Source organism: Callorhinus ursinus, unplaced genomic scaffold (assembly GCF_003265705.2).
Source record: "Callorhinus ursinus isolate GAN/ISIS: 27379988/994484 unplaced genomic scaffold, GSC_fseal_2.0 scaffold51, whole genome shotgun sequence".
Taxonomy (NCBI): domain Eukaryota; kingdom Metazoa; phylum Chordata; class Mammalia; order Carnivora; family Otariidae; genus Callorhinus; species Callorhinus ursinus.
In genome coordinates, this window is record NW_027397113.1 from 9,207,820 (window position 1) to 9,234,677 (window position 26,858).

Consider the following 26,858-nt stretch of genomic DNA (forward strand, 5'->3'; position numbering starts at 1 on the left):
CCCTGCCTCTGTTTCACTCTTCTTTATCTTCCTCTGCTGCTATTTCGGTCCTTCCTCGATGATGGTGGTGAGGGGTGAGCCTCTTTTCATGTCAGGATGCCAGAACCGCGTCAAACTGGTAAACAGCTGAAGGATGTGGTGGGAGATGAACTTTCCATGAGGCTACTTTGAACTCATCCCTTCTTTGACGGGTCTCCCCAGTTCCTCCCCGTTTTGGAGACTCCATCCCATCTTTACAAACCCAGAACCAGGGTCTGGGGCCAAGGCCAAGGGCAGCCCACACCGAGCGGCCACGCGGGGCTCTGGCCACCTCTGGCCACCTCCGGGATGGTGGGGAGGGTCTCAGGGAGGGGTAGAAGTGGAAACCGCAGATGGGGCAGCGGGCAGGGATGGGGACCTGAGCCGGGCTTGGCAGCTGTGCCTTGGAAGTGAGTTTTCCGGTGGGAAAGGTCGAGTACCCACAGGCGATGCCAGGCCAGGGCAGGGAAACCCAATCCCATGCTTCCAGAAGGGGCGTCGGAGCCCCCTGCTGCAGCCCAAGTTGCAGACTGGAGATGGGCCCGTGGGAGGAGAATCGTGCCCAAGCCTCCTCCTGGCCTCCTCCCTTGGGCTCTTCCGGATGTCTGGAGGATGCCAATGAGTTGTGAGGCCCGAAGCATAAAGGGTATGGCACTCCCGGCTGGGCGTTCAGATCAGTAAGCACAGATATGAGCCTTTAGCGTGGCCTTCCCGCCTCAGGAGGCCACATGGAGTGGTGGCCAGGGCCTGGCCACACCGTGACCAGCTGCCAGCCCTGGCAGAAAACTCTGAGTCTTCCCGAGCCTGGGTTTCCTTAGCTGTGAGATGGAGCTAATGCTCACGGGGCCACCATGAACATTAATGTGTCAGTACTTGGAATATTCCCAGAACAGCTCCCGATGCATAGTAAGTACTAGGGAATGGGCGCTGTTTTAATGTCACTGTCGTATTATCACTGTGGCTGGAGGGTGCCGTGTTAGAAAGTCTTCTCCTGTTATGTGGTCACCCTCCACCTGCTGGGATCCTTCTCCAGGCCATCAACGCTCGGTGACCACCCCCAACTGGTCTCCCTCCAACCCACCTCCACCTCACAGCAGTCATCTTTCTAGAGCATCCGTCTCATCCAATCGCTTTGCTGCCTTAGAAACTCCTCAGGATTCCCCAGTGCCTGGAGGACGATGACCAAAGCCTTGGCTGAGGTTATAGACCCTTTGAGATGTTCCCCAGTGTTTTTTTTTCCCACGTGTGGACTCCCTGTCCGCCCCACCCCCACCCCCCAGGCTTTGGCCGACAAGCACCATGCTTCCCCATGTTGCCACTGGGAATGCCCTTCTCTCTCTTTCCTGTCCAGCGAACTCCTACTCATCCTTCAATGGCCCACCCATTTGTTCTCTCTGTTTTGTCCTGCTCTCCCCAGCAAACTCTGTCAGAGAGAGTGGCTTCTTCCGCTCTGTCCGCCGAGCCCTCTGGAGCACTGTGTCAGTCACACAAAAAGTAGAGGTTGTGAGCTTGGCTAGCACGTGGGACAAAAACTCAGACATGGTCAATGTTACTTTCGACAACCCCTCAGGAGAATTCTCCGGCATGCCTTGAGAAGTGAGAGGAAGCAAGGAGCCTAGGAGTGTGGGTAGAATGCCTTTTTTTTTTTTCTTTTAATTTTGTTCAGCAAGCAGGGGCATGGGGAAGCAAGAGGTAGTCGTATTTGCTTGTGTTTGCATCAGAGGAATGATACTGTTTACCTGGGGAGCAGGAAGAGCAAGGGGAGAGGGCAGATGGGTGAGCAACAAGATTTTGATGCTCTGCATTCGTATGTTGTTTGGAGTTTTGAACCACAGGACTGTTTACTATTTATAAGGAAGAAGAGGAAAGGAGGAGAAAAAGGAAGAGGGAGGAAGGAAGGAAAGGAGCGAGGGAGGGAGGGAAAGAAAAAGCAAGCCCCTTTAGGAGGGGTCCCGTATCTGAGCCTGTCCTGCACGCCTCCACCCGAGACATCTCTCCCTCCAGCGCTGGATCGCCCAGATGAAGTGATGGGTTCATGCTCGGGCCCACCGTGTATGAAGAAGTTTAGCCGTTAGTGACTGCAGTGGCAAGGTGCCCAGGCGGTGCATAGTTCTCAGGGTCTGAGAGAAGAGAGGGCCCCCCAGCTCCCACTTCCCTCCTCCCTCCGGTGTTTGTTCACCGAGGCGGACCGTGGGCTCCACTGTTCCTTTTCTTTCTCTTTTGCTGCTGAGCAGATACACTGAAGTGTATGTGGGTTAAATGTGCCCCCACTGTGCAGCGCAGTGGTTTCACATGGGGCTTTGGAGTTAGGTAGATTTAATAGCCGAGTCGTCCTACCTGCCAAGCTGTGTGGCTTCTGGCTTGTCACATAGCCTCTCTGGATGTCATTTCTTTATTTATAGATTAGGGAGGACAGTACCTCCTGCGAGAGCTCTTAGGAGGTTATGTGAAATGTCGTATGCCTGGCACATAGCAAATGCCGCTCACCACCACCACTGTACGGCGGGTACCGCAGTTGCTGGCATCTGTGTGTGTTTCCCCACGTGAAGGGTTCCAGGGCCAGCATGGAGCATGGTTCCGTAGAGGTGCCCAGAGAGTGAGTTAGTCTCCATCCCTGAGCCCGGAATCCCCATACCCAGCAGGTGCCTGCCTGTGCTGTCCGTGGAAAGACAGGCTGGTGTCTCCAATCTCAGAGTTAGGCTGGGGCTCTGGCTGTGTCCAGCAGTGTGGCTCCAGTGGGCTCAGGGACAGGAACAGGTTCCCACTGGAAGCGCCACAGTTAATGCTCAGACTCTGAAGCTAGACAGCACGTAAAAGGTGCTGCTTTTTAGCTCGGCGACTTGGGCGTTTTACTTAACCTCTCTGAGCCTCCGTTTTCTTACTTACAAAATAGAGCCGGTATGACAATTGACTGTCCTCAGCCTCTTCTCTTATCAGGCTGGACCACCCTTTACCCTGTGAACTACCTGGTTTCTTGCGCTGTTTTTGCTCATGCCATCCCATCGACTTGGAATGCCCTTTCCTCTCTGCTCCTAGATAGCAAACTCCTACTCATCCTTTACAACCCAACTCAGGCATCACTGCCCCCCGCCCCCAAAAAGGTCCTTCCGGATGGCCTCCCTCCACCTGGGTCAGGGGCTCTCCTGGGCTGTGTTCATTCCCTCACTGGCTTGCAGAGCCATAAAATTCCCACAGTGCCTCCGTGCTCAGATGCAGCCCCTCCCCGCATGTCGATGTTTCTGAAATCCATTCAGCAGCCACATCTTTTTAACATCTTGATGTTTCCTCTCCCAGATCCTGGAGGCTAATTCTAATGCCTGGTTAAGAGTGGAGGGTGAGAGCCCCTGCTTATGTTTGGGACTTCCCTGCCAGGCTCCCGTTCCCTCCCTCCTTCGGATCAAAGCCGGATGTCCTTGATCTCTGCCTCTCCACCTCCAGCACCGAGTCGGTTCCATAAGCAATGGCTGAGGGCCCCGGAAGGCATAGAGATGGCCGGGAAAGGCCCTGTCTGTGCGCAGCCCCCGTCACCCATCGTGGGAGACCGACTCTGGACAGCAGCGGTCAGAAACCCCCCCTGACTTGTGTGATCCTGGTGTCGCCAGGCTGCAAGGGGGCAAGGGAGACACGTGTCAGAGTTTCCCAATTTCTCTCAGACTGGTGTGTGTGTGGGTGGAGAGGGGGCCCGGGATGGGGAGGTGGTTCGAGTGAGAGATGAGAGAGAGCTCAGAGAGTGTCACCATTTCCCTGTCTGAGCCCCCGGGGGCCGGGGGAGGAGGGGGAGGGCTGAATTGTGTCTCGGCTATTAACTCTGAGTGGCCCTGGACAAGTCCTTTGCCCCCTCCCCCCCAGAGGCTCAGCGTCCTCATCTGGCGATGAGAGCGGGCACAAGATGCTCCCCGAGCTTCCGCCAGCACCAGTGTATGGAGACCCCCGGGGATCGCTGGCTGTCCTCCCTTCTCTTCCCTTTTCTCCCTTCCACGAGCTCTCCCGCCTCTACTGAGAGAGAGCACTTATTGCTAAGCCTCTAACCCTTGCAGCCACTGTGTGGTGTGTGCTACCTCCGTGCCCGCCTCGCGGACGAGCCCCACCGCAAAGGCTCGGAGATGTCCAGGGGCTTGCCAATGGCCACACAGGGAGGAGACAGGATTTGAACCCAGGCTGTCGGACAAAAAAAGCTTGCACAAACCACTCCGGGCCTCTGTCCCGGCCCACCCCAGCCCTGGCTCCTCCCCTAGGAATCCCCCTCGCTGGCTGGGAAGGGTGCAGAGGGCCCGAAGGGGGCCGTCACCAGCAACCACATCCTGTGACGGTTGCCCTGGGGAGTGCTAGCTTGAGTCTCCACCTCTGGGACAGGTGAACGGAAAATAGGCCCTACTCAGCCCCGCAGGGCAGGATCCACAGCCCAGCCTCCTCCAACACCTGCCTGCTCTGAGGAACCCCGCGCCCCAGCCCTTACCCAGAAGGCAGAGCTGGCCATTGGCCCTGGCAGCTGGGTGAAAATCCCAGCCTCTGAGCAGATGGGAGGACACAACCACAACCCCTCCCCACTGTATGTACACCAGCCTCATCTCCAGCCCTTCCCTCCCGGCCTGGAGCCAATTCTTTGCCAGGCGGCTCTGAGCATGAAATCCCCCCGCGTTGCCCTTCCTCCGAAACTCTTGGAGCCACTGAGCCAGGGCCTGAGTGGGGCCGAGAAGAGAGGGAAGCGGGCCGCTAAGCTCACAGGCCTGTCTGGGTCCACCTTCTCTGGGAGGGCAGGCCCTGTCTTCCTGTTCCTGTGTCCCCAGCATTTTTCATGGCGCTGGGCCACGGGAGGTTTCCAGGTCCCCAACATTTCCACCTTGATGGATAGAGCTGCCCCCACCCAACACACACACACACACACACACACACACACACACACGCACGCGCGCACACACACACACACACACACACACACAGGCTGGGCACTGTAAAAGCTCAAGGACTTGTCACTCTATGCCCCGATTTTATTCAGCAATTACTTTAATCTCAGGACACTCAGACCAGGACACCAGTAGCTGGCTCCGAGTCCTCGGGCCTCTCTCTGGAGGCCGCCTGGACGTGTCCATGGCTCTGGGTGACATGCCGCATATTCATGTGCTCCTCAGGGAAGCTCCCAGCAATCCAAGCAGACAGATGGGTGCCCAGGGCTTAGTGCAGCCCCTGGGCCCCTCCCGGCAGACATCTCTGTGCACGCGTCTGCTCCCACGGGGCCTGGGGCCCGACTCTGAGTCTTGGGGGAGCTGGGCTAGGGCCATCTTTGTAAGCCATAGGAAGCTCAGAATAAGGATCTTCTGTCCAGGGACAGTCCCTGCAGAGCAGGGCTGTGCCCTGGTGGGCTCCAGGGTCTGTAGAGGCAGGGCTGGCCGAGGCCCCAGCCCCTTGGTCGTGGGGGAGGGGCAGTCGTCCGGCTTGCTGTCAGCTGGCTGTTCCTAGGAAGGCAGACTCTGTGCCCCGGTGGTCACCAACCTGGGTCGGTGGGTGGGTCACCCCAGCCCCAGAATCCACCTGTCAAAGCCAGGGTAGCCCAGCAGCCCCTACACGTGGGCAGCACTGGGATGGGATCCCATTCTGTTCTCTCAGTACCTCCGGACCCTGAGCTGTCTGAGACTCAGGGAACCAAAGCACAGAAGGGGCCTCAGGAGGCATTCCGTTCAACCCCTCCTTGCAGCCTGCTGAAACGTGGCCCAGGCTGCTTGCCCATCCCTGAGACAGAGAGCTCACTACCTCTCAGAGGCAGGGCCCTCCACCTTGGGGCTGTTTGGGGCCGAGGGAGGGCTGTGCCAGTAGCTTCTCTTTGAAGGATGGAGACTGAGCGGTGAGTGCAGGGTGAGGGCTTTCCCTGCTTCTCTCCAGGGAAGGCCTGTCAGCTGCCTGGGGGAGGATGTGGGAGGGCGGGGTGAGAGAGCAGTGGGCAGGGAGAGTAGGAGACCAGCAGAAGGGAGCCACCTGGGGCCTTGCTGGGCCCAGCCTAGGCTGCTCCGATGTCATCGTAGTCCTCGCTGTCAAGGGAATCAGGCTGCTGGGTGAGGGACCCTGTGTGGTGGGGGGCTCGGGTCAGCGGGAGGCTGGTCACCGCCCCTCCTGCCCCATGGGACACACCCCTCCCCTGTGATGCTGTGTGGGGTGCAGTGACCAGACTCCCTTCACATCATCTTGTTCACTACCATCGCCCTTGCTAGAACGTCAGCCCAGAAGGCAGAGCCTCATCTGCGCAGTCTGGGGCTGCAGTCTCCACGCTCGCACAGGAAATGATGGGCGACTTGACTGTTGGCATGCCCCCCGGCTACCACAGTCTCCCCCAAGGGGACATGGGCTACCTCTGCTTGAATGCGTCCACTAATGGGGAGCTCACTCTCTCTCGAGGCATTCTTTGGAACTTTCTCTGTCCCATCTGCATCCATTTTTCCCACCTCCTCATATTCTTGTTTGTTTAAAAAAATCCCTTTCCTTCTCTTCTTTTCCTCTTGGGCTAATGAATCCAATGGATCCAGAGTTCCCCCACTCATCCACCCCCTGCTTCCTGTCCTTCCCCCGCTTCCAGGACCACCTCCCCTGCCACTGGCACCTGGACACTCAAACTGCTCCGTCGAGGGGGGCTGCGGCGGCGGCTGGAAGTTCTGGTACCACTCCCCGGATGAGGTGCTGGAGCTGTCATCGGCCGAGGGCCCTGCTGGAAACGCCCACAGCCAATCACTCTCTGCCTGGAGACAGCCAGCTCCAGAGATGCCAGAGCTGGGAGGCCCTCATGTCTCACGAGAGTCAAGTGCCTGGCTTGACCATGCGTGAGGAAATGAAGGCCCAGAGAGGGGTGGAGACTTGTCCCAGGTCACACAGCAAGTGGCCACAGAGCCGCGGCTAGAATCCTGAACTCAGCTTGGCTCAGGGCTTCCGGCTTTATGCTTCCCCCGGCCAAGTCGGCTGTAGGATGGGAGTCTGGGACACACATGGAATCCTCCTGGGCCCTGCTTACCTGAAAAAGTACCTTGGGAGCCAGCCAGCTCCAAGTTCGGGGGCTGCTCCAAGAGGGGGCTCCTCTCTGTAGAAAACACCTGAGGGGTCCAAGGAGGTAGCCTGCTTCTGGGGCTATTGCAGTAATTTTCCCCAGAGGAGGTGCTGGACCCACTGTTGTTCCTGGGGTGGTTCTGAGAACCCAGGGAGGGGGCGTCCGCCGTGTAGTGTCCAGCGCTGACAGGTGGGATCTGGGAAGCATGCATCTCTTCAAGTCCTGGCCCAGGAAAGGGGGTACAGTGAGGAAAGAAGCAGCAATGCACCCAGAGGGCTCTAAATGAGACTCAAGAAAGAACTAACTGCCAAGAGGAACGGCTAAAATCCGGAAGGACCTGTTGAGGGGGGTTGCTGCCCGCATTTCTCAGGGTGGGCTGAGTTGCTAAGTCTGGAGTCAGGGCTGATATCGTTACACTGCCACCACGCGCCTCCCCAGCCCGACTCACCTTCCTCCAGGGGGGGCATCTGGAACCTGTTCTGCTGGGCCTCCTCATCCGTGACGCGGTGCCGCTGAGAATCTACAAGCAGAGCAGTGGTGAGGAGGGGTGCAGGCCCACCTCCTCATCTCGAGAGCCTGGAGGAAGGGCCGCTGTGCCTTGGGACTTGGGAGGGTGCCCTGAGGCCGAACAGTGTGGGAGGACCACCCCAGGGGTACAAAGGGGCTTAGCATTTCCCATCAGATCCCAGGTGCTTGTCCTAGTCTAGCCAGACCCTGAGCTCACTCTCTAACCAGCACGGGATCAGGCTGCTTCTGGCCAGAAGCCCTAGGGCCTTGCACCTCGCTGCTCCCCAGCTGCCCCTCCTTCTGCTTAAGGAAATGGGGCAAGTCCTGGGCTCTCTCCTTGCACCCTGGAGGTTCTGGGCAGATGGTGCCCTGTCTAGGAACCTTCTCAGAGAGGAAGCTGGAAGGTGTGGAATCCTTGCCTCACAGGCTTTGGGGCACCCTCGCTTCGGAACTGGAGAGATGACGTGAATTTGTTGAGTCTTAAGGACTCGAGTGTCTTGGATCATGGAGTCTGCTCTCTCGAACCTGGTACCACTGAATCTGAGTCACAAAATGTCGTAGGGTTTTGGACTCTCAGTCCTGCCTCTTACAGGCCTGCGTGCAGAATCTCAGGTTCTAGGGATGCCCCATCCCGGTGGCTCCCAAAGGCTGGTGTGTGGCATGGCAGAAGTGGAATCTCCCGTCTCCCACCCCAGAGGCCCTGGTTCAGCAGGTGGGGCACAGACGGCTAGCTGTCCCCCATATCCATTCTCCCCTCCTGGAGTAGGAGACCCTCTGGCCTTTATCTGGACACACAGCTGCTCAGGACAGAGGCTTCGTCTGCCGGCCTCTCTTGCAGCTGGTGGGCTTAAGTTCTGGCCGGTGTGTGTGTGTGTGTGTGTGTGTGTGTGTGTGTGTGTGTGTGTGACTGTGAGTGGGAGTGACGTGGGTGTCTCTGGCATCCTGCCTTTCAGGGTACCGCCTGCCCCACCTTCCCTTCCCCTCCTGCTGCCCAGGGTGTGGGCATGGTAGTGAGCCAGGCTGGACCATGCGGACGAGGGCAACATCTTAGGGACTGCACAGCAACAAGAAAGCAGCATCCTGGGCCCCTGCCAACTGCTCAGGACACCGTCGTTTGGGGGCCTCGGTCACACACAGTCAAACTCTCATCCTAACTTACATGGTGGGTCCCGGGGGGAGCTGGGAGTGTTTGACAGGCTCCTAAGGGAGTCTACCATAGGTGTGCGGTCCTCTGGCCTAACCTCCAGTCTTGTGTGGGCCCTGCCTTAAGCACTGTCTTCCCCCCTCCTATCCGCAGCAGGCAGGGAAGGGAGCTGGAAAAGCCAGCTAAGAGGTTCAAGCTGGGCTCGCCATGAAGGGAGGAAAAGGGGTGAGGTGGATGGGCAGCACGGGACACAGAAGGGGTGTGAGCATGTGAGAAGCCAGCCGAGCTTGTCTCTTGCCTCGACTTCCTTGTCTAATACACACACCTTTAGGTGAAGGTCGAGGGGCGGGTCTTAAGACCGCGCGCGCGGCCAGAGACAAAGGTGGGAAGGAAGGAGGCTGGAGACATGGAGTTGTCTCTAGGGTCACAAAGCACTTTGAAAGCTTCAGTCCAGTGGGTGTGCAGGGGTGATCAGGTGGAACCCACTGAAGCTCCCCAGCCACCCGGGGCCCTCTCCCTGGTTGGGACAGGTGGTGGGCCCCCGGGGAGCCCAGGCCCAGGCACTCACTGTAGAAGGTGGTCAGGGCCATGGGAGGCTGGGCGCTGAAGTCATAGTGCTCATAGTCTGAGTCCGAGCTGGAGTCCGAGTCCTTGGGGAGTGGGGCCTGGACCTGGATGGGCAGCTTGGGAACTGGGGAGAGAGCAGAGTTGGGGCGTGGCCAGATGGTGGGCAGAAAGGCAGCAGAGAGTGTGGAGGGTGGGGACCAGAGACAGAGGGGCAGGGAGAGCACCAGGTAGCCCGTCTTGTACAAGACCATCCAGCCTGGGTTTTCCAAGCTCCCCCCACCCATTTCAAACATGGGGATGTAATAACATTTGTTTATTTCACAAACACAGGGCAGCCACCGCATGCCCGGCGCTGTTCCGACATTTAAATGAATGATCTCATTGGGATTCTCGTAGCGGCTCTGTGAGGTAGGTACATCCGTGTCCCCATTTTACAGCTGAAGGAACTAAGGCACAGGGAGGTCCTCATCTTGCCCAGAGAAGCAGGCAGTGTGGCTCTTAACCCCTAGCCGGTAATAGTCAGTGAGCGAATGCCCTGAGCCTAACCTGTGGGCTAGGTTCTGTATTCGTATTCTTCCCTTGAACACATGGATTCCATGCACGGGGAATATTTATGTTATTTGGCTGAGATTTGTATTGATCTTCCTGTCATTGAATGCTTTCAAATAAGGGTGATTTAATACAGTCCCAATGCAATGTGATTAAGCTTGAGTTCCTTTCCAAGACTTTCAAGGAGTATAAACCCCTATGTTGTAAAAGATGGATGACCGATTTCCATTTTTCTTTCATTCGGAAAATACTAAATAAAATTATGTTCCAGGAAAATCTTGATGGGGCTCTGCAGGAAGGCTGATGGAGCAGACCATTGGAAGAGGCCATAATGTCCCAAACCTACCAACCAAGTAGCAGGGCCGAACTGTCCTCTGAGAAATGCGCTGGGCCTGTTTTATTCCAGAACTCGAAAGCCTAGCCTAGAATGACTATCCTGGAAGGTCATCTGCCCATCAGGGCGCAGATTGAGACATGACACGCCCAAGGTCCCACAGGCCCCAATGGGCTCACTGAGGTCTCCTCTCCAGTGGGGGCACTGCTTTGACCTAAGCAGTACTGACCCTCCAGAAAGGATACCCTTCCTGTCCTCCCCAGCCCTCCCTACCCCCAGGGTAGGTGACATCCTACCTTCTTTGGGAATGGTGATGGGAACATCGTGATAGTTATTGATCCCTTCTTGGGTGGTGGCGAGTAGGTGCTGGTTGTTCACCATCACAGGGAGGGCTGAGGGAGGGGAGGCAGAGATTCTACAAGTCATTTTTTGCTCTCTCCCAGTCTACTTGGTCCTGTTCTCACTGAAACACCTTCCTCCTCAAACACACACACGCGTACACATAGAGTCTGGTCGGTCCTTCCATACACGGACGACTTCTGCTGGGCATGCTGGGAAAATCCTTCCCATTGGGAGGTGCCCCCCGGGGCCAGGGCTGGGTGGCCATTGCTGGATCACTGCCACTCCTGCTGGAGTCCCACAAGGCCCACATCCCCCTGAGAGGGTCATGCCTCAGGCTTGCTTCTTTCCCTCTCTGAGCCTCTCCTGTGGCTCCCAGAACTCTGTACCTACCGTATTTTCCTTTAACTTTCAAGAGGATGAGGGCTATGAAGATGAGTAAGCCAAGGAGGAGAATCCCCAGAACGATGCAGAAGAGGAGGAGCATTAGTTCCCGTGATTTCCAGTCCTCTGTTTTCATGGTCACAGAAGATTCTAGAAGCAAGAACCCCAAGTCAAGGAGAAAGAGGAATGGACATAGACTTCTCCTGGCCCTTCTTGCCTCTCCAGACTCTTTGTGCTCACCCACTTCCCTTTTGGACCTACCCTCCTCCCCTCTTCTTTTTTTCGAATTCACCCATTTGCTTTTAGGTGCCTTGTATTTAGTAGGTGCTCAAGAAATGCATAAATGAATAACTGACTGAAGGAAACTTTCCCCTGGCCACCAGCCCACAGGGATCTGTCTCTCTGCTCAGTAATTATTGAGTGCCCACTGTGTGCCCACTAAGCCCTAGGGATACAAATATGACATCAGCATCACAGGCCTTGAGGGCGCTGTCTCGTGGAGCGATCCATACGTTGGCTCAATCCAATATGGTGCCATGCTTGCTGGGATGGAGGTATGGGCAGGCATGAGGCCCTACAAGGGGCACCTAATTCTCTGGGGCGGAAGATCAAGGCTGGCTTCCCAGAGAAGGTGACTTGGAGCCACCTCTGGCAGCAAACAGGCCATCGGGAGAGCAAGATCTCCTTTCTGTGCCCTGGATGCATCCTTCCTACCAGACATGCATTCCCTGAGGGTAGGGGTGAGGGCCGTGACTTTGGACCTCCCAGCCCTGTAGCCCTGGTGTGGCTTACCGTCTTCTCTCTTGGCCCCACCCCTGCTTAAAAGAACCCAAAACCTGGATAGAGGCTGAAGTGGGGCAGGTGCTGGGAGCCCTCGTCAGGGGGGAGACGGGAACCACCTCCTGCTCAGTGTATAAGGCCTGGGGTGCATAGGCCACAGGGCTGGATGAAGGGTAGTGACAGCTTTACAGGGGGCGGAGGGATGTGACCATCCCGATCCCCTGGCTGGGGATAGTGTCTGCTCCCCACTCCCAGAGATGATCCCTTCCCTGTTCTTATTTTCTTCCTTCCCCTCCATCTGCAAAGGGGGTGACTTGGACCAGCCTAGGAATTGCGCTTAGCAGCAGGAAGTGGGTGCAAGAGCGAGGCTGGGCTGTGGGGGGTACGGGGAGACCAGTGAATTCGGGCCCAGAGGGACAGGGGCTGAGGACCGGGTTGTTGGGCCAAGGGCTAGAGTGTGGTCCTGGGAGGTGGGCTCCCCGGCCTGACCTCAGAGAGAGAGAGAGAGAGAGAGAGAGTGTGAGTGGGTGTCGGGCCAGGGTCCTGGCTGCAGCTCACCAGCATTTCATTCCCTCTCTGTGCCCTCCATGCCCTCATCCATAGCCAGGTTCTCTGTAAAGACTTGGTGCCCCTCCACTCCATCCCCAAGCCCCTGCCCACCCTCCTCTGGTGGAAGCAGGGGACGGCCTAGAGCCCGTGAACCTGGGCCGGCCCCTGTGGCTGGCCCAGCTACCCTGGGGTCGCCAAGGGGCTCCACGCCTGGACTCAATCATCACGAGAATAACTAACACTCAGACACTGCTCACTGTGGACTCCGCCCTGTTCCAAGGGCTTTAGAAAAATTAACTCACTGGAGACTCACAGCAGCGCTAGGAGAAAGTTACCATGATTATCTCCCCCATTTTACAGCCAAGGGGTCTGAGGCTCAGAGAGGTTCAGACTTGCCCACCATTCACAGCTAGGGGGAGGTACAGCTGGGATCTGAGCCTCGGGAGTCTTCCTGGAGTCAGCCAAACAATCCATAGCTGGCAGGCAGAGGAGCACGGCTCAGAGCCTTGGGTGCACACTCCAGCCAACGCTGGCTGGCCGTGCCTTCACCCTCTGAGCCTGAGCTTCTTTCTCTGTGTAAGGGCTCTAAGGAGACCTCCCCCCATGGGGACACCGGGAGGCTTACAGGGCCAGGAAAGAGTGTCGGTAGAGCTCTGGGCCAGTGCCCGGGGTGTGAGAAACACACTGTCACCCTTGGCACACCTACAACTGGCCAGAGGCCAACCAGACCAGTGCGGGCTCTCTCCAGCTCTATCCTCCTGCACGACAGGAGCTGACAGGAGAGTGGGCTCCTGTCCGTGAAGTACCAGGATTCTGGGAGCTGGGGAGCTGACATGGCAGGGAGGGGCGGGGGGAGGAGCAAAAGCACCCCCAGAACAGAGCGGTGGGTTGGGGTGGGGGCGGAGGGAGAGGCAAGTGCATTGTCTGGAGGTGGGGGATGGGGGATGAACCATCGGGGCCCCTGCCAGGTGCACACCTGCGTTCACGCAGGTATGCACCTGCACACGTGAACCCACCTCTCTGAGAAACCCTGAACCAAGTGACACTCACCTACGGTGACTGGCTGAACACTTGCAGGGACTTCAGGAGTGGACAGATTGAGCAGACTCCGGGAGCCTGTCAGAAAACACCGTTCATGCCCTCAACACATTACTGAGCACCTACTCTGTGCCAGTCCTTGGGTTAGACACTGAACAAGCAGACAAGTAACCTGTAGCAAGGGGCGTGGTCCCATGGGAAGCGGGGGGGGCGCGGCATATGGTTAAGGAAACCTATCTTTTCCACCCCCCATAATAAGGAAGATCTCATGGATCTTCTTTGGTTAGAATAAGAGGCTAATAAAAAGAAGTATCTCTTCTTTCTGTAAAAATCTGCTACAGACCACAGATCCCTTTCTCTGTTAAGTCTTGGGTTCACTCTGGGCACCTGCCTGGCTCAGTCGTTAAGCGTCTGCCTTCTGCCCAGGTCATGATCCCAGGGTCCTGGGATCGAGCCCCGCATTGGGCTCCCTGCCCAGCAGGAAGCCTGCTTCTCCCTCTCCCACTCCCCCTGCTTGTGCTCTCTCTCTCTGTCAAATAAATAAATGCAATCTTAAAAAAAAAAGTCTTGGGTTCACTCTTTACATTGGCCTTGGGAGCTGGGAAGCTGACATGATGATCATTATCATAATCATTTGACAGGTAAGGGATGGAGCTTACAAAGCCCCTTGGTGGGTATTATCTGATTTCCCAGCTACCCTGTGAAGTGGCTAGGATCAGCATCCACATATTCGTGGAACTGAAGCCTCCCAGTGGGTGAGCCCCAGAGCTGGAGTTCATTGCCAGGTGCCTGAACTCCATAGGGATATTAATACCATGTTTCTTTGGGTCCAATGCTCTGGCTTTTTCACATTTTAACTCCTCTGAAATTGGGGTGATGGCATCAATTGCTACAATTGATGACATGTTGTGAGCTTATTTTGGCAGCAGTTTCGTCCTTTATGGGACATAAATAATAGGGTGACAGATCAATGCCACCTGGGATTTGGTGAAATATGGCAGAATCCAATTCATAGCGTGGACATGAGGCTTAGCTGAAAAAAAGAGGTATCAGGTGCTCCCCAGTGCCTGCCACATGATTCGGGGCTCCAGACCCTGTCTCCCAAATATTATTTCGCTATGACCACCTATGATCACCAACCCTGGGATGGCAGCTGGTTTCATCCCCTGAGCCAATTCCAGGCAACAGGGATCCCTGCTTAGCATATAATAAGACCTTAATACATATGTGGGGGCCGAGTCGAGGCTCTGTGGGCAAGAATGCCCTGATTTATTAGCCCTGTCTTCCCGGACATGGTAAGTGACTGATGCCAGCAATTGTCATCCCTGACCTAGTCCAAGTTCTTAGGCTTCGGATTCAGGTGGAATTCCTGGTGCAAATCTGGGGGAGAGGGTGAGGTAGGGGTGGGGAGGAGGGATACCTGAGCAGACGACTTGGGCTGCGCTCGACTGGCTGCAGAGGTTGGAGTTGTTGAACCGCCAGGCGCAGTCGGAGAGGGTGGGCTCCTCTCCTGTGCACGAGTAGTACATTCTGCCCGGCAGGGAGTGGGGCAGCCCGCTCGGTATTCCGACCATGGTCCCACAGCCCAAGGCCCGGCAGAGCACATGGGCCTCCGGCGCATACCACTCACTGTTACACACTGTGCTCCAGACCCCACGGAAATGGACCTCCACCTGCCCCTCGCAGGGGTCACGGCCCCCAGTCAGGCGCCAGGACTGGTGCTCTGCAGGGGAGAGGTGGGGCACGGGGGCAGAGTCAGATCAGGATCCTTTGGCCTGAAACCCCCACCAGACCAGACTCAGGAATGCAAACACCCTACGGCCAATCGGCCTCCAGATCCTGTGTGCTTTCCCTCCTATGTCTGCATCCCCCTCTCATCTGCTCCATCTGCTCGGGCTGGCACTGCATGCCTGCTACTCAAACTGTGGTCTGCAGACCTGCAGCATCAGCTTGGCATGGAATCTCGGTAGAAATGCAGAATCTCAGACTCTGCCCAGACCTACTGAATCAGAATCTATCTTTATCGAGACACCCTCCCCTCCCCATTCCTGTGCACATTAAAGAGAAGCCCTGGCTGGACCAGAACTTCATGGCCTCCTCCGGACTGCTGCCCGCCTCCTCAGGGGCCTCCCTGCCTCTGTCTCTCCTTGCTGCTCTGAACCAGGTGACCAACTCACACTGGGGTAGAGTCTCCCCTCTAATGTGGTTTCCTCCAGGAGGTGGGCAGGCTTGTCCCTCCCCCTCTGGATTGCCCCCTACCTCTAAACTCCTTTCCTAGGGCATTTATCACTCTCTCCCCCAGAGGGCGCTTGCCTGGGTCTTACCTTCCCTGGTGGACTCGACCTCGCACCAGCCGAGGCCATCCCTCCCCGCACCCGGCCACGGTAAGGGCTGGTGGCTGACCGATACCCTCGCCGCCTGCTGACCTGAGCACACCACACCGGCGTCCTCCTTGTGGCCGCAGTACCCGTCTCCTGGCAGCCCCGGGCAGTCCCACAGGTAGGTCTCGTCCCCTGAGCAGTTCACCTGGTCCCGGTGGATGGGTCCTTGGCCAGGGGCGAAGTGCAAGCCGGGCAGGGCCTGAACCGCCCAGCCGCAGTTCAGTTGCCGGCACACCACGTGCGAATCCTCCAGGTCCCACGTGTCGTCGCACACCGAACCCCACCGGCCCTGCTCTAGCATCTCCACGCGGCCTGCGCACTGACTGCTACTGCCCACCAACCGCACGGCGCGGTTCTCTGGGGAAGGAGGGGAAAGCGTTGGTGGGTGGTCGAGGAAGGGAGGGCTGGGAGGGTGGTGGTGGCTGTGGATCCAATGAGAGGAGCTGGTGATTCGGTGGGCAGGATTGGGGAACCCTGTTAGGACTGGGGCCCTAGTGGGCAGATGTGGGGGACCCCGCAGGACTAGGGACCTGCAGGCAGGACTGGACACCTGAGGGGGAGGGGGCGGGCTATGGAGCCGGTGGGAGGGGCTAGTAACCTGGTGGGCGGGCCGGGGGAAGCCTCAGGGCTGCGGGGGGGGGGGGGGGGGGGGGGCTAGAGACCTGGTGGGCGGGGCCTGAAGAGCAGCTGGGGGCTGGAAAGTGACAATGCTAAGGGACACTGGGGAACCTGGCATATTTATGTACATGGGGGATAGGGGCAGAGATAGAGGTCCTAAGCGAGAGAAGGCGCGGGACCCGTAAGTAAGGGCCAGAGACCCAGTTAGGATTGGGGACCCAAGTGGTCAAACTGGAGATCTAGTAGGGAGAGAGGTCTGGGGGCCAGATCAGAGGATGTGCTCAGAGCTGGAAACGAGGCAGCGCTGCAGTCCTCCAGCGTGGGAACCAGCTGTGTTTGCGATGAGGGTAGGGTGGAGGGCGGGGGTGAAGTCTGGAGGGTAGGGTGGAGGGCGGGGGTGAAGTCTGGAGGGTAAGGCTTGGGTCCGGTGGCGAGGACTGGGGACAGGAGTGAGGAGCAATGGCTGAAAGCCTGAGGGTAGGGCGACAGGGTGCAGGGGGTGGTCTGCTCGTACCTGCACAGGTGACCTGGGCCGCCCTCCCGTTGCTGTCGCACACATGCTCCACCACTTTGCAGAGTTGCCACTCGGCACTTCTGCACAGGACGGCGGGCGCCAGGGCCAGGGTGGCGTTCGTGGTCTCGCTGGTGTTCCCGGCACCGGGCGCAGGCGTCAGCTCCAGGGATGGCAAGGTGAGCTGGGTGGCTTCCCAGGCCCCGCCGCAGCCCAGCGCGCCACACACGGCCTCGGAGGCCAGGCTGTCCCAGAGCGCCCCGCAGGCCGGTTCCCAGGACAGCCCGAGCCAGACCTCCACTGCCCCACTGCAGCGGCTGCTCCCGTTCACCAGACGGACCCCCAGCAGCTGTCCTAGAATAGCCAGACGCCCGCTGAGGCCTCCACCCACCCCGCGGCAGGTCTCAGGGATGGGGGTGGGGATGAGGGCTGCCAGGGGAGCTCCACCGGGTTATCTTGGACAATATCCCACTGGGCCCTGGGCCTCAGCCTTGCAATCTGCAAAATGGGGCTGGGCTGGTTCATCCCCGAGGCCCCTTTGAGGCCTGACCTGGTTCTCCTTAGCGTCTGGAGAAGGGGGCTGAGGGCGACTGTAGAGGTTAGGGTGCCTTCATTAGGTGTGGGGTGACAGAGAACCAGGGGTCCAGTCCCCACAAACCTCCCTCTCTTGCCCCTTTCTCCAGGGTACCCTGGCATGAAAGAAGGGCAGAGTTCTGGGTTCGGGGGCCCTCCTTGGCACTGTGGGTGCCACGCTTCCCCCTCTGCTGTTCTGGAGGGTGCCACCATGACCTTGAAACCCTGGGGGTTGGATACGGGGTTGGTGATGGGGTTGAAGCCAGGTTGCTTGGGACGGTGGGTCTCCCTTCCCCAGACACCCTCCTTGGGGAGCCACCTGCCCATTTTTGCCTGGGACTGCACCCCCGGGGTGGCACGCAGCTTTGCTCAGAGGAGCTGCTTAATAAATACCTGTGGAGTTAATCAAGGACCCACCTGATGGAACCCCACCACCCCCACCAAGAGTCCTTTAGTTTGTTCTCAACAAATCCCCTTAAAATGCTCACTGAACAGTTTGCCCACAAGTATGTGACATTTGATCAGTGGCCTTTTGAAGATGGTAGTTCTAAGCTTTCAGAGTGGATGGAATGGTGGCCCTTCGGGCATTGAGCCAGGAAGAAGTGTTGTCTGAAGTTAGGGAGCCTCCCTGACACCCTAAAAGTCCATTTTCCTTCCCCATCACCCGGGATACCGCCTGCCTGGTGTCAGAAAGCAGGCTGTGGGCCCCCAGAAGGATTCTTTCCTCACCTGGCTCCAAGGGCAGGTTCTCTGCACTGCTGGTGTTGGGCTGGTCAGATGGAGCTGGAGTCGGGTGACCTGGAATCAACCAGCAGCAGCCGGTGGGTGAGCGAGCTCAGAGGTAGAGGCACAGAGGTGCCTTGAAGGTCAGGGGCCACTTTCTGGAGCTGGGGCTACATGGGGACTTTGAAAGACCCCGGTCCTGGGCCTTGGGCAGAGTTGCCTCATTGAGGGTAGGGAAATTCTCAAGCTCTGTTGCGGCAGCATCTTCTGCTTCGTCTTTGAATTGTACAAACGCCCTCAGAAATCAGAGTAGAGCAGGGAGGAACGCCTGTGGGCTTTGGGGCCAGACCTACTTACTGGCTGAGTGACTATGGATGGGTTACCAACCTCTCTTGGCCAGAGTCCCAATTTATTGGCCACAGCACCTAGGGGTTGTGTTGTGCTAAGAGGAGTCAATGTCTGTACCATACTTGACATACAGAAAAAGCTCAAAAACGGGAGTTATTGTTAGGAAAAACATTTTCGTTTGGAAAATCTGTTTGAGAAATTCATACCAGGGGCGCCTGGGTGGCTCAGATGATTGTGTCTGCCTTCGGTTCGGGTCATGATCCCAGGGTCCTAGGATCGAGCCCCGCATCGGGCTCTCTGCTCCGCGGGGAGCCTGCTTCTCCCTCACACTCTCCCTCTGTGCTTTCTCTCTCAAATAAATAAATAAAATCGTAAAAGAAACAAACAAAGAAATTCCTACCAGACTTTAGGGTGATTGGTGCATCGTGGGGTGGGACCATCCAACTGTAAAGCGCTTTCAGATACTGAAAAACTCAACATTTGCCGAGAGCTGAACATATGTCAGCACTTATTATTCACATGCATTATTCCTTTTCCCCTCAACCACGCCAGGAGGTAGATATGAACATTCACTTTTTACAAACTCGGAAAGCGGGGCCCAAAGATAGAAGTCCATCTCCTGTGCCAGGTGATGCCCCTTCGTCCCTCCAGAGCCGCTGTCTGCTCGGCCCTGATGGGCGGATTTGTTTGGACTAAATCAGCAACTTCCTGGGCCCTTCTGCTTCTGCCTGGCTCAGCCAATAGGGAGCCACAGCAGACATAGGAGGGAGGGAGGAGTGTGGAGAGGGGGTGCTTACTCTCCTTTTCTGTGAGCTCCCCCACCTGAAGGTGATCCCTCCTCTCCTTGACTCTCTCCTCTGGTCTCACTGACCGCTCCCTGCCCTTGCCTCCTTGGGCCCCCGGGGTGGCAACAGCTCCTCGGCTTCCAGGTCTTGCTTACCTTGCCCTTTGTAAATAAGCCCCTTCACATGCTCCTGTTTTGATAGTGCCACCCATTTCCTGTTGGGCCCCTGACTGACCCATGGCCTGAGGCCACGCAGCTCAGCAAGAGGCAGGACCTGGATTTGAACTGTCTGCCGGGAAGCAGCTCCTTGCCTGGCGGGGATATTCCTGCTGGCAGAAGCACAAAGGGAGGGCTGAGGCAGAGACTGTGGTGCTCCCAGAGGAGCTCTGCTGCACTCAGGGTCTCATACTCGGGCTGGGCCATTGCTGCCTGGAAGAAGGACGTGTGCTCGCTGACGGGCCAACATGGGTAAGATGCCAGGGCGTGTCCTCCGTCTCTTTTCTTGCTGTGGTGCCGGGATCTGAGGCCCTGATACAACTGCAAGATGGGGGAGGATGCTGACCCCGCTAGAATTTTGTGTAAGAAGTGAACCCGTATTCCTGTTCAGACCCGGGTGCCCCCTCCCAAAATAAAACAAAAAACACCCCCACAAAACCAAAAAAAAAAAACAAAACAAAACCCAAAAAAGCCCCCAAACCAGAAAGCGAATCTTTAGTCGGTTAAACCGTGAAGATTTCAGGCTGTGCGTGTTACCGGAGCCCAGCCCGGCCTGGCCTGACTGCTAGGAGCTACAGACTCACGTGGCTACTACGCAGCCCCAGCGTCCCCTGGGCAGACACCGTGGACTCACACCCAGATGTGCACACGCGCACACGCACGCCCACCCTCCTCCTGCAGAACGGCTCTCCTACAAGCATCCATCTGGGCCACTCCACCACTCAGACGGAAAGTCATCAGGCCTAGAATTGCCTGTCACCAACTCCCTGGTTGGCTGCCCAGCCTGACCCCCTGGCGGGGACTCAGAATTCAGAGCACAGACTCCATGGCTAATGTAATATTCAGAACGAGAATTCAGAGGCCCACAAATTAGGATGGCAGAATCCTGGTTCCCACAGCAACAGCCCCAATGTCCCTGGGAACCTATCCTACAGAAATAACCTGGATTACCCCACAGAGATTAGAGTACACCTGTCAGAACTGGAACATTCTAGATTCCTTTCTCCAACTGGGCCCCTTTCAAACTGTGTGACGCAGGCAGATCATTTAACTTCTCCTAGCCTCGGGCACTTGCTCAGCAAACTGGGAACAATAGGAACCCCGTTGCAGCTCATCATGAGCACAAACTGAGAGGACTCTTCTTGCAGCCAGAACTTAGATTCGCTGCACGGTAGATGGTCTTCCCCTATATCATTTCTCATAGTAAAACCATGACCCCACCCCCCTCCCCCGAAGCCGGAGACAACGGAATTGTCTAAAAGCAAGTGGGGGATTGGTTAGGAAGATCCACATTAAAAATGTTCACAAAAAATATTCACAAAGAGGGACGCCTGGGTGGCTCAGTCAGTTAAGCGTCTGCTTTCGGCTCAGGTCATGATCCCCAGGACCTGGGATTGAGCCCCACATCGGGCTCCCTGCTCAGCGGGGAGCCTGCTTCTCCCTCTCCCTCTGCCCCTCCCCGGATCGCGCGCTCTCTCTCTGACAAATAAATAAAATCTTTAAAAAATATATTCACAAAGAATTTTTAATGATGTGGGGAAAGCTGTAAATATGGTGGTGCACTCCCCTCCAGCCCCCGCCCCCGCGCAGCCTGGTGTCAAGCTTCTGAAGGTCTCCCAGGACCCAGAAGGAGCCCAAGTTCGGTCCCCCATTCTGTCCTCCCCTCGAACCCTGGGACCCTTTTCCTCTGTGGCCCTGGCCACATACAATTACAGTGCTTTCGGTGACGAGCTGTTGACTCCCATCGGTCCCTCTGGATTCTCAGGGTCTTGGGGGCAGGGACTGTTTCTATTTTGTTCACTCCCATATCCCTGGCACCTGGCACAGTGCCTTGCCCAGAAGAGATGCTAAAAGGATATAAATAAATGAAATTCGATCTCTACTACAGAAGAAAGCATAGGAAAAATATAAACACTAGCAAGAAATATACCCATACAGGGAGTTTTGTTGTTTTCTCTCTCCTTTTGTAGCTCTAAATTTTTAACATCTTCTACAACAAAATAAAAATTAAAGGTCTCCAAAGAAACAAACAGGCCTTTTTTTCCTGGGGGAACACGTGGCTAGCTCACAGTACTAACAATGAGTTTTAAACCAACTGTCCACACGTTCTGCTCTCCCGAGCCTGCGGAGAGGGCCAGGCACGATGTGGCCATGTCAGCCAGAGCCATCCTTGCTCCTGGGGGTGAAATGAAGAGCCCGTGTGCTCCGTGGGCCAAGGTGTTTCCTCTCCTGTAAATGTCAACATCCCTGGGTCACTGGGCTGAGCGTTGAGGAAGTGGGTCCCGGCTGATTTCTACCATTAGCTTTCTGTGTGATCCTGGTTGGGTCTTTTATACTCCCCGGACCTGTTTTCTCACTTGCAAGACAACAGGTTGATAGCTTTCTGGTCTCTTCTAGTCCTTCCATTCTTCTGTTATAATTAGATAAATTATATAATGAAAGACAACAGCTACTGAACACTCACTGTAGGCCCCGTAGAAGATAACATTGTGCTTTATCCACTTGTAGTAGCTGTTTGAATCCTCACAACTCCCCAATGAGGTGGGTACTATTAGAATCCTTGTGTCATCGCAGAGGAAACTGCAACCCAGAGAGTTTTAAGTAAGTCACCCAGGGTCACCCAATCTGGTCGGTATTCGAGGCAAGACCAGAGCCTGGGCAGTCTGGCTTTAGAAGCCACTCTTTTAAACCACTACATTGTACAACTTCCAACATCCTATCAAGATAGATGGGAAATCTGTCCCATACTCTCGGTCTATCGTTTCAGGGGTAGGTTCATCATATGCAAAGAGTTCTTACGTACAAATGCAGCAGAGCAGTAGAAATCTGGACATGTCCGAGATCATTTTGTCCGAAATGGAGAATTATGTAGTGCTGTGCTGTCCAGTATGGTTAAAATTTTCATTTTATTCAGTTCAATTCATTTAAATTTAATTTTAAAAAACTGGTATTCAATCCAGTCATTGGAAAATTTCAAAGAAACGTTCGAGCAACATAGACCTGCAAATCTACCTTTTCCTTAGTAAATTTTGTGAAATCTAAATACAGATTAAGTCCTGCTGATGAAACTTTAATGTCTGGATTGAGGTGGGCTTTAAGCGCCAACTGCAAACCGTATTTCAAAGACTTGGTAAGGAAAAAAAGCAACACCAAGAATGGAAAATAGTTCATTGTTAACTTTCTATATTGACAGCATGTTGAAATGATATTTTGGACATCTGGATTAAATAAAATATATCATTATGTTAATTTCATCCGTTTGTTTTTACTTTTTAAAATGTGGCTCCTGGAAAATTTAAAATGACAAATGTGGTTCTCATCATATTTGTATCAGACAGCGTGGTATGGGGGAGAACGTGGGCCTCGCACCCACGGGCTTGGACAGGAGTCCCAGCCCTGCCCTCATTAACCATCAAGGAGTCATTTAGACATGTACGCCTGATTCTCCCCTCCGTAAGCTGGAGTTCATAGTGCTTCTCTCAGAAGGCTTTTTGTGAGCGAGTGTTTTGTAAACTGTTGAGACCATGCAGACATGATTATTATTACTGCCCAGGCCTATGATCTCATTGAACTGATGCAAAATCTGAGGTCCCGGGGCAAGGAAGTGTACCCCAAAGCCCACAGCGAGTCAAACTCCCAGGACAGTGGTCTTTTTCTAATACTTGAGATGGATTAATTTAGTTTAATTCCCACAGCAAGCCCACAGAATGGGGAAACAGAGGCACAAGTCCATTTAGTAATTTGCCCAAGATGACACAGTTAGAAAAAGGTGGAGCTGGGATTTGAACACAGGCTATCCGGCTCCAGAGACCACACTCTTAACCGCTCTACTCCACAGGTTGGAATCCAGCATCCTGGTTTTTGCTTCAGTGACCATGCCGAGGGTGGGGGGCTGGGAGTTCTCACAAGCCGGCGGGGGGGCGTGGTCTTCTAGACGCCTTCCAACTCTGCACTGCTCAGCAAGCCCCGAACGTAGCAACGAGAGCTCAACCCCCAATGGCGATACAGCCCAGCGCTCAAGCCCCAGGGACTAATTTCCAAAAGGGGTCCTGACGCCAAGGATGAGCTGCAATGAGGAGACCATTCTTCCTCCGGCAGGGGCCCCTGGGATGACATTTGTCCCCCTGCCCTCCCGTGGCCGCGAGCTGCCTTGCCCCTTCTGCACCGGCTCTCCAACACAGGCTGGCTCCGGCACCCTTGGAAGCCCCTGCTTCAACTCTGAGGAGAAAGAGAATCAACCACCAACAGAACCAGGGGCATTTGGGGGAGGCGCCCTGACAGGGAGGGGGCTGGGACTGTGTGAATGTTTTTCTTTTAAGAACTTTCCTCGACGTTGTTAATGGGGAGCGATCCATAGAACTGGAAAGAAAAACAGAAACAATCTATAATTCCATTAAAATTGGAAAGAAGCATGGTGCTGGCTCACACAAAGTAACTTTGAACTTGATTGGGAGTAGCTAACGGTGTTCCGTCTTTGAAGGGACTTGGAGGGGTCGTGACACCCGGTTGGGCTGAGTTTACTTTGACACAGAGACTGAGGCTGGCCCCGGGGGCTTGGTTGGACAGCATGGCCCTCGTTCACAGAGGTGACTGGTGTCAGGTGGCTGTGGGGAATAGATCAGGCAGCACCTGCTGTGATTCTCCGAGCCCAGGAAGGTTGGGGTGACCTCTCTCCCCTTGGAACCTAAAAACAAGTCAGTGACTTGGTGTTTTGGCCTTAGTTTACTTTGACAGTTTTTGTTCTCTCCTCTTCTACCTCGGAAAAGCTTGGGAACACAAAGGAAACTCAATGTGCATGCTACGAGCTGGATGTTTGTCTCCCCCACCCCAATCCATATATTGAAGCCCTACTCCCCAGTGTGATGGAATTGGGGGGGGGAGCATGGTTAAATGTCAGAGAAATCTAGCCTTTTTACCTTTCCTGGGTCACCCTGCCACACGACAGAGGATGTTTGCATGCGCAGCATCCTCCCTACATGCCCTGGTGGAATTCACCTCCTCCACCACCAAATCCACGGGGAGTCAAGGACAACAATTCATAACCTCCACTGAAAGAGAAGCGCCACCATAAGAATAATGCAACATAACGGGCTCTGGGGTCTGTTAGATTTCTGGAACTCCCCCATTCTCCCCTCTCTTGCTCAAGAAAGCGAGGGGGTGTGAGTGCCATTATGCTGGGAGCCGAGAAACGAGTCTGTGGCTGGCCTGCGTTCAATTCCATTAACACCCTCTGACCGTTCACCACGTGCGTGACTGGGGCAGGTGCCGGGGAGATGCGTGAGGCCAGAAGATCCTGGGAGTGGGAGGGTCCATGGCCTTTCCCACGCACCCGTGCATCTCTTCGGAAATCCTTTTTTCATAATTCAGAATGCAGACTTGGGGGACAGACAGAATAGTGGCCCGAGCCCTCTCTGCTGATCGCTGGCTGTGTGACCTTGGGAAGGTCTCTGAGCCCTGCCAGACTTGATTTGAAGCCGGCACTGTGTATGATGCCGGGTTTGCAGCGTGTTGCCCTGAGCGCTGCATGAAGAATGGAGGTGAGATGCCTAGGACGTGGTATACCGCTGCTGTCATTATCATCCCGCAGCCTGAGGCTTTGGCCTACTCTCTCTTGTCCAGTCCCAAGTGCACAGGGGAGGGCATCTGGCCATCGATTACACATTCCGTCCCAGGCATAACGATGACTCTGAGGGCCCTTCAGCCTTCTCCTCTGCCAAAGGACTATTCCCGTTCCCCAAAGACTGCATTCTTTCCTCCTTCCTCTCCATCTTTCTTATGAACCTTAGCAGAGCTGCCCCACACTCACATCTTGCTGCCGCCTTCCCTGGCTCTGCAAGCATGGCATCCGGTGGTCCTGGAGATGAGAGGTGGCCTGCGGTTGCCATGGTAACAGGAGTTCCTCCAAAAACAAAGGCTCCTGTGGTCCTGACCTAAGGCTTGCTCAGGTTCCCATGCCAGACTACATACCTTCTTTGCAGGTGCCAGATGGTAAGACGAGACACCACTGAGCATAGAGGATCATGAGTAGTTCGATATAAATTCCAAGAGATAACAGGAAGGATGGGGTTCCAAGAGAGCCCAGCAGGCCAGCGACACGGGCCTTTCCCGGACCGCACCTGCTTCATCCCCTGTGGAATTCAGACCACTGAGTGCCGGAGGTGGATGTCGGGTCCCTCCTCTAGAACTCTGATTCAGCTGGTCTTGGGTAGGGTGTTTGAATCAAACTTGCCTGGGTTCGAAACCCAGCTTCCTCCACGCTAAGGGGATGTTGGGCAAATCTCAGTATATGCCAGGCTTGCTTCCCCCACCTCACAGGTGTAAAACCCTCCCAGGACTGAAGTCCCATCCCAAGAAACACCCAACAGCTGACCCACATTAAGTATCCAAGATCTTGCTGAGTCAACGAGTACAAAAGTGTATATGTGCCAGACACGTGTGTGCACATACACGTAGTAGGTGGATAAAGCAGATTATTAAATAAAATCTTAAAAAAAAAAAAAAAGGGACACCTGGGTGGTTTAGTTGGTTAAGCATCTGCCTTCGGCTCGGGTCATGATCCCAGGGTCCTGAGATCGAGTCCCACATCGGGCTCCTTGCTCAGTGGGGAGCCTGCTTCTCCCTCTGCCTGCAGCTCCCCCGGCTTGTGCTCACTCTCTCTGACAAATAAATAAGATCTTTTAAAAAAATGTGAACATTTCTTGTTTTTTTAATGTAAACATTTCTTAAACGCGGGCGGTGGGGATGCCTGGGGATTGTTGAAACACTCTCAGTTCATTTCTATATGTGTGTGATATTTCTCTCTAACAAAATATCTGGAAGATTCCTTAACAGGATAATAATAGTTACCAGTAACATGACAGGTGTGTTTTTTTTCTTTATTTTTGAAATTATTTTCTAAATCCTGTAACTTTTGTATTACATATAATTTTAGTGATGAAAATAAAAACAACAGTTGGTCTTTTTAAAGACAAGATAGGTGAAAAACGTTTATAAATTGCTCGAGTCCTATCAGTGTCACTTGTGAATGATTCTTGTGTGCCTACATGGGTTTCTAATAGTGGTCAATTCATCTCCTTCATGATGCTCAGACAAAGGTATTCTTACTGTCCCCATTTTAGCGATGGGGACATTTAGGGTCTAAGAGGTTAAGGAACTTTCTAGAAGGACAGGACTCATAAGAGCCAAAGCAGGATTTGAACCCAGACAGAGGGTTTCCTGGGCTGCCTTAATTGCCACCTGGTAAATACCTCAGGACATAGAGTGAATGCTCAACAAATCCTAGTTACCATTATTTTTAATAGAAGTCTCTGTAACTCACCTCACCTCCATTAACATTTCTGGGATGGTGCCATGGCCAGACCCCCTCTGGGCTCTGCTGCGGGAAGGTGGAGGTGAGGGAGCTCCCGGCCGGCCTGCAGCCCAGAGCCCAGCCTGGAGGCCCAGATGTCAAGAGCTGGCTCAACTCCCA

At 55.1% G+C, this 26,858-nt stretch overlaps 1 protein-coding gene across 4 annotated transcripts in view; it reads right to left on the bottom strand.

Moving 5' to 3' along the window:
- Positions 1 to 4,985: 4,985 nt before the first annotated feature.
- Positions 4,986 to 26,858, bottom strand: part of CD6 (CD6 molecule) — a 36,105-nt gene continuing 14,232 nt past the window's right edge. The window contains exons 2-13 of one of the 4 annotated variants that reach the window (XM_025878618.2): positions 18,049 to 18,117; positions 16,750 to 17,100; positions 15,663 to 15,974; positions 14,657 to 14,959; positions 13,249 to 13,314; positions 10,879 to 11,019; positions 10,443 to 10,538; positions 9,265 to 9,387; positions 7,494 to 7,565; positions 7,013 to 7,267; positions 6,608 to 6,709; positions 4,986 to 6,075 (exon numbers count right to left, since the gene is read on the bottom strand). In XM_025878618.2, coding sequence (XP_025734403.1) covers positions 6,011 to 6,075; positions 6,608 to 6,709; positions 7,013 to 7,267; positions 7,494 to 7,565; positions 9,265 to 9,387; positions 10,443 to 10,538; positions 10,879 to 11,019; positions 13,249 to 13,314; positions 14,657 to 14,959; positions 15,663 to 15,974; positions 16,750 to 17,100; positions 18,049 to 18,117 — 1,955 coding nt within the window. In that variant the 3' untranslated portion in view covers positions 4,986 to 6,010. Of the gene's footprint in view, positions 6,076 to 6,607; positions 6,713 to 7,012; positions 7,268 to 7,493; positions 7,566 to 9,264; positions 9,388 to 10,442; positions 10,539 to 10,878; positions 11,020 to 13,248; positions 13,315 to 14,656; positions 14,960 to 15,662; positions 15,975 to 16,749; positions 17,101 to 18,048; positions 18,118 to 26,858 lie in introns of all 4 variants that reach the window. The other 3 variants (XM_025878617.2, XM_025878619.2, XM_025878620.2) reach the window with 3 other exon arrangements.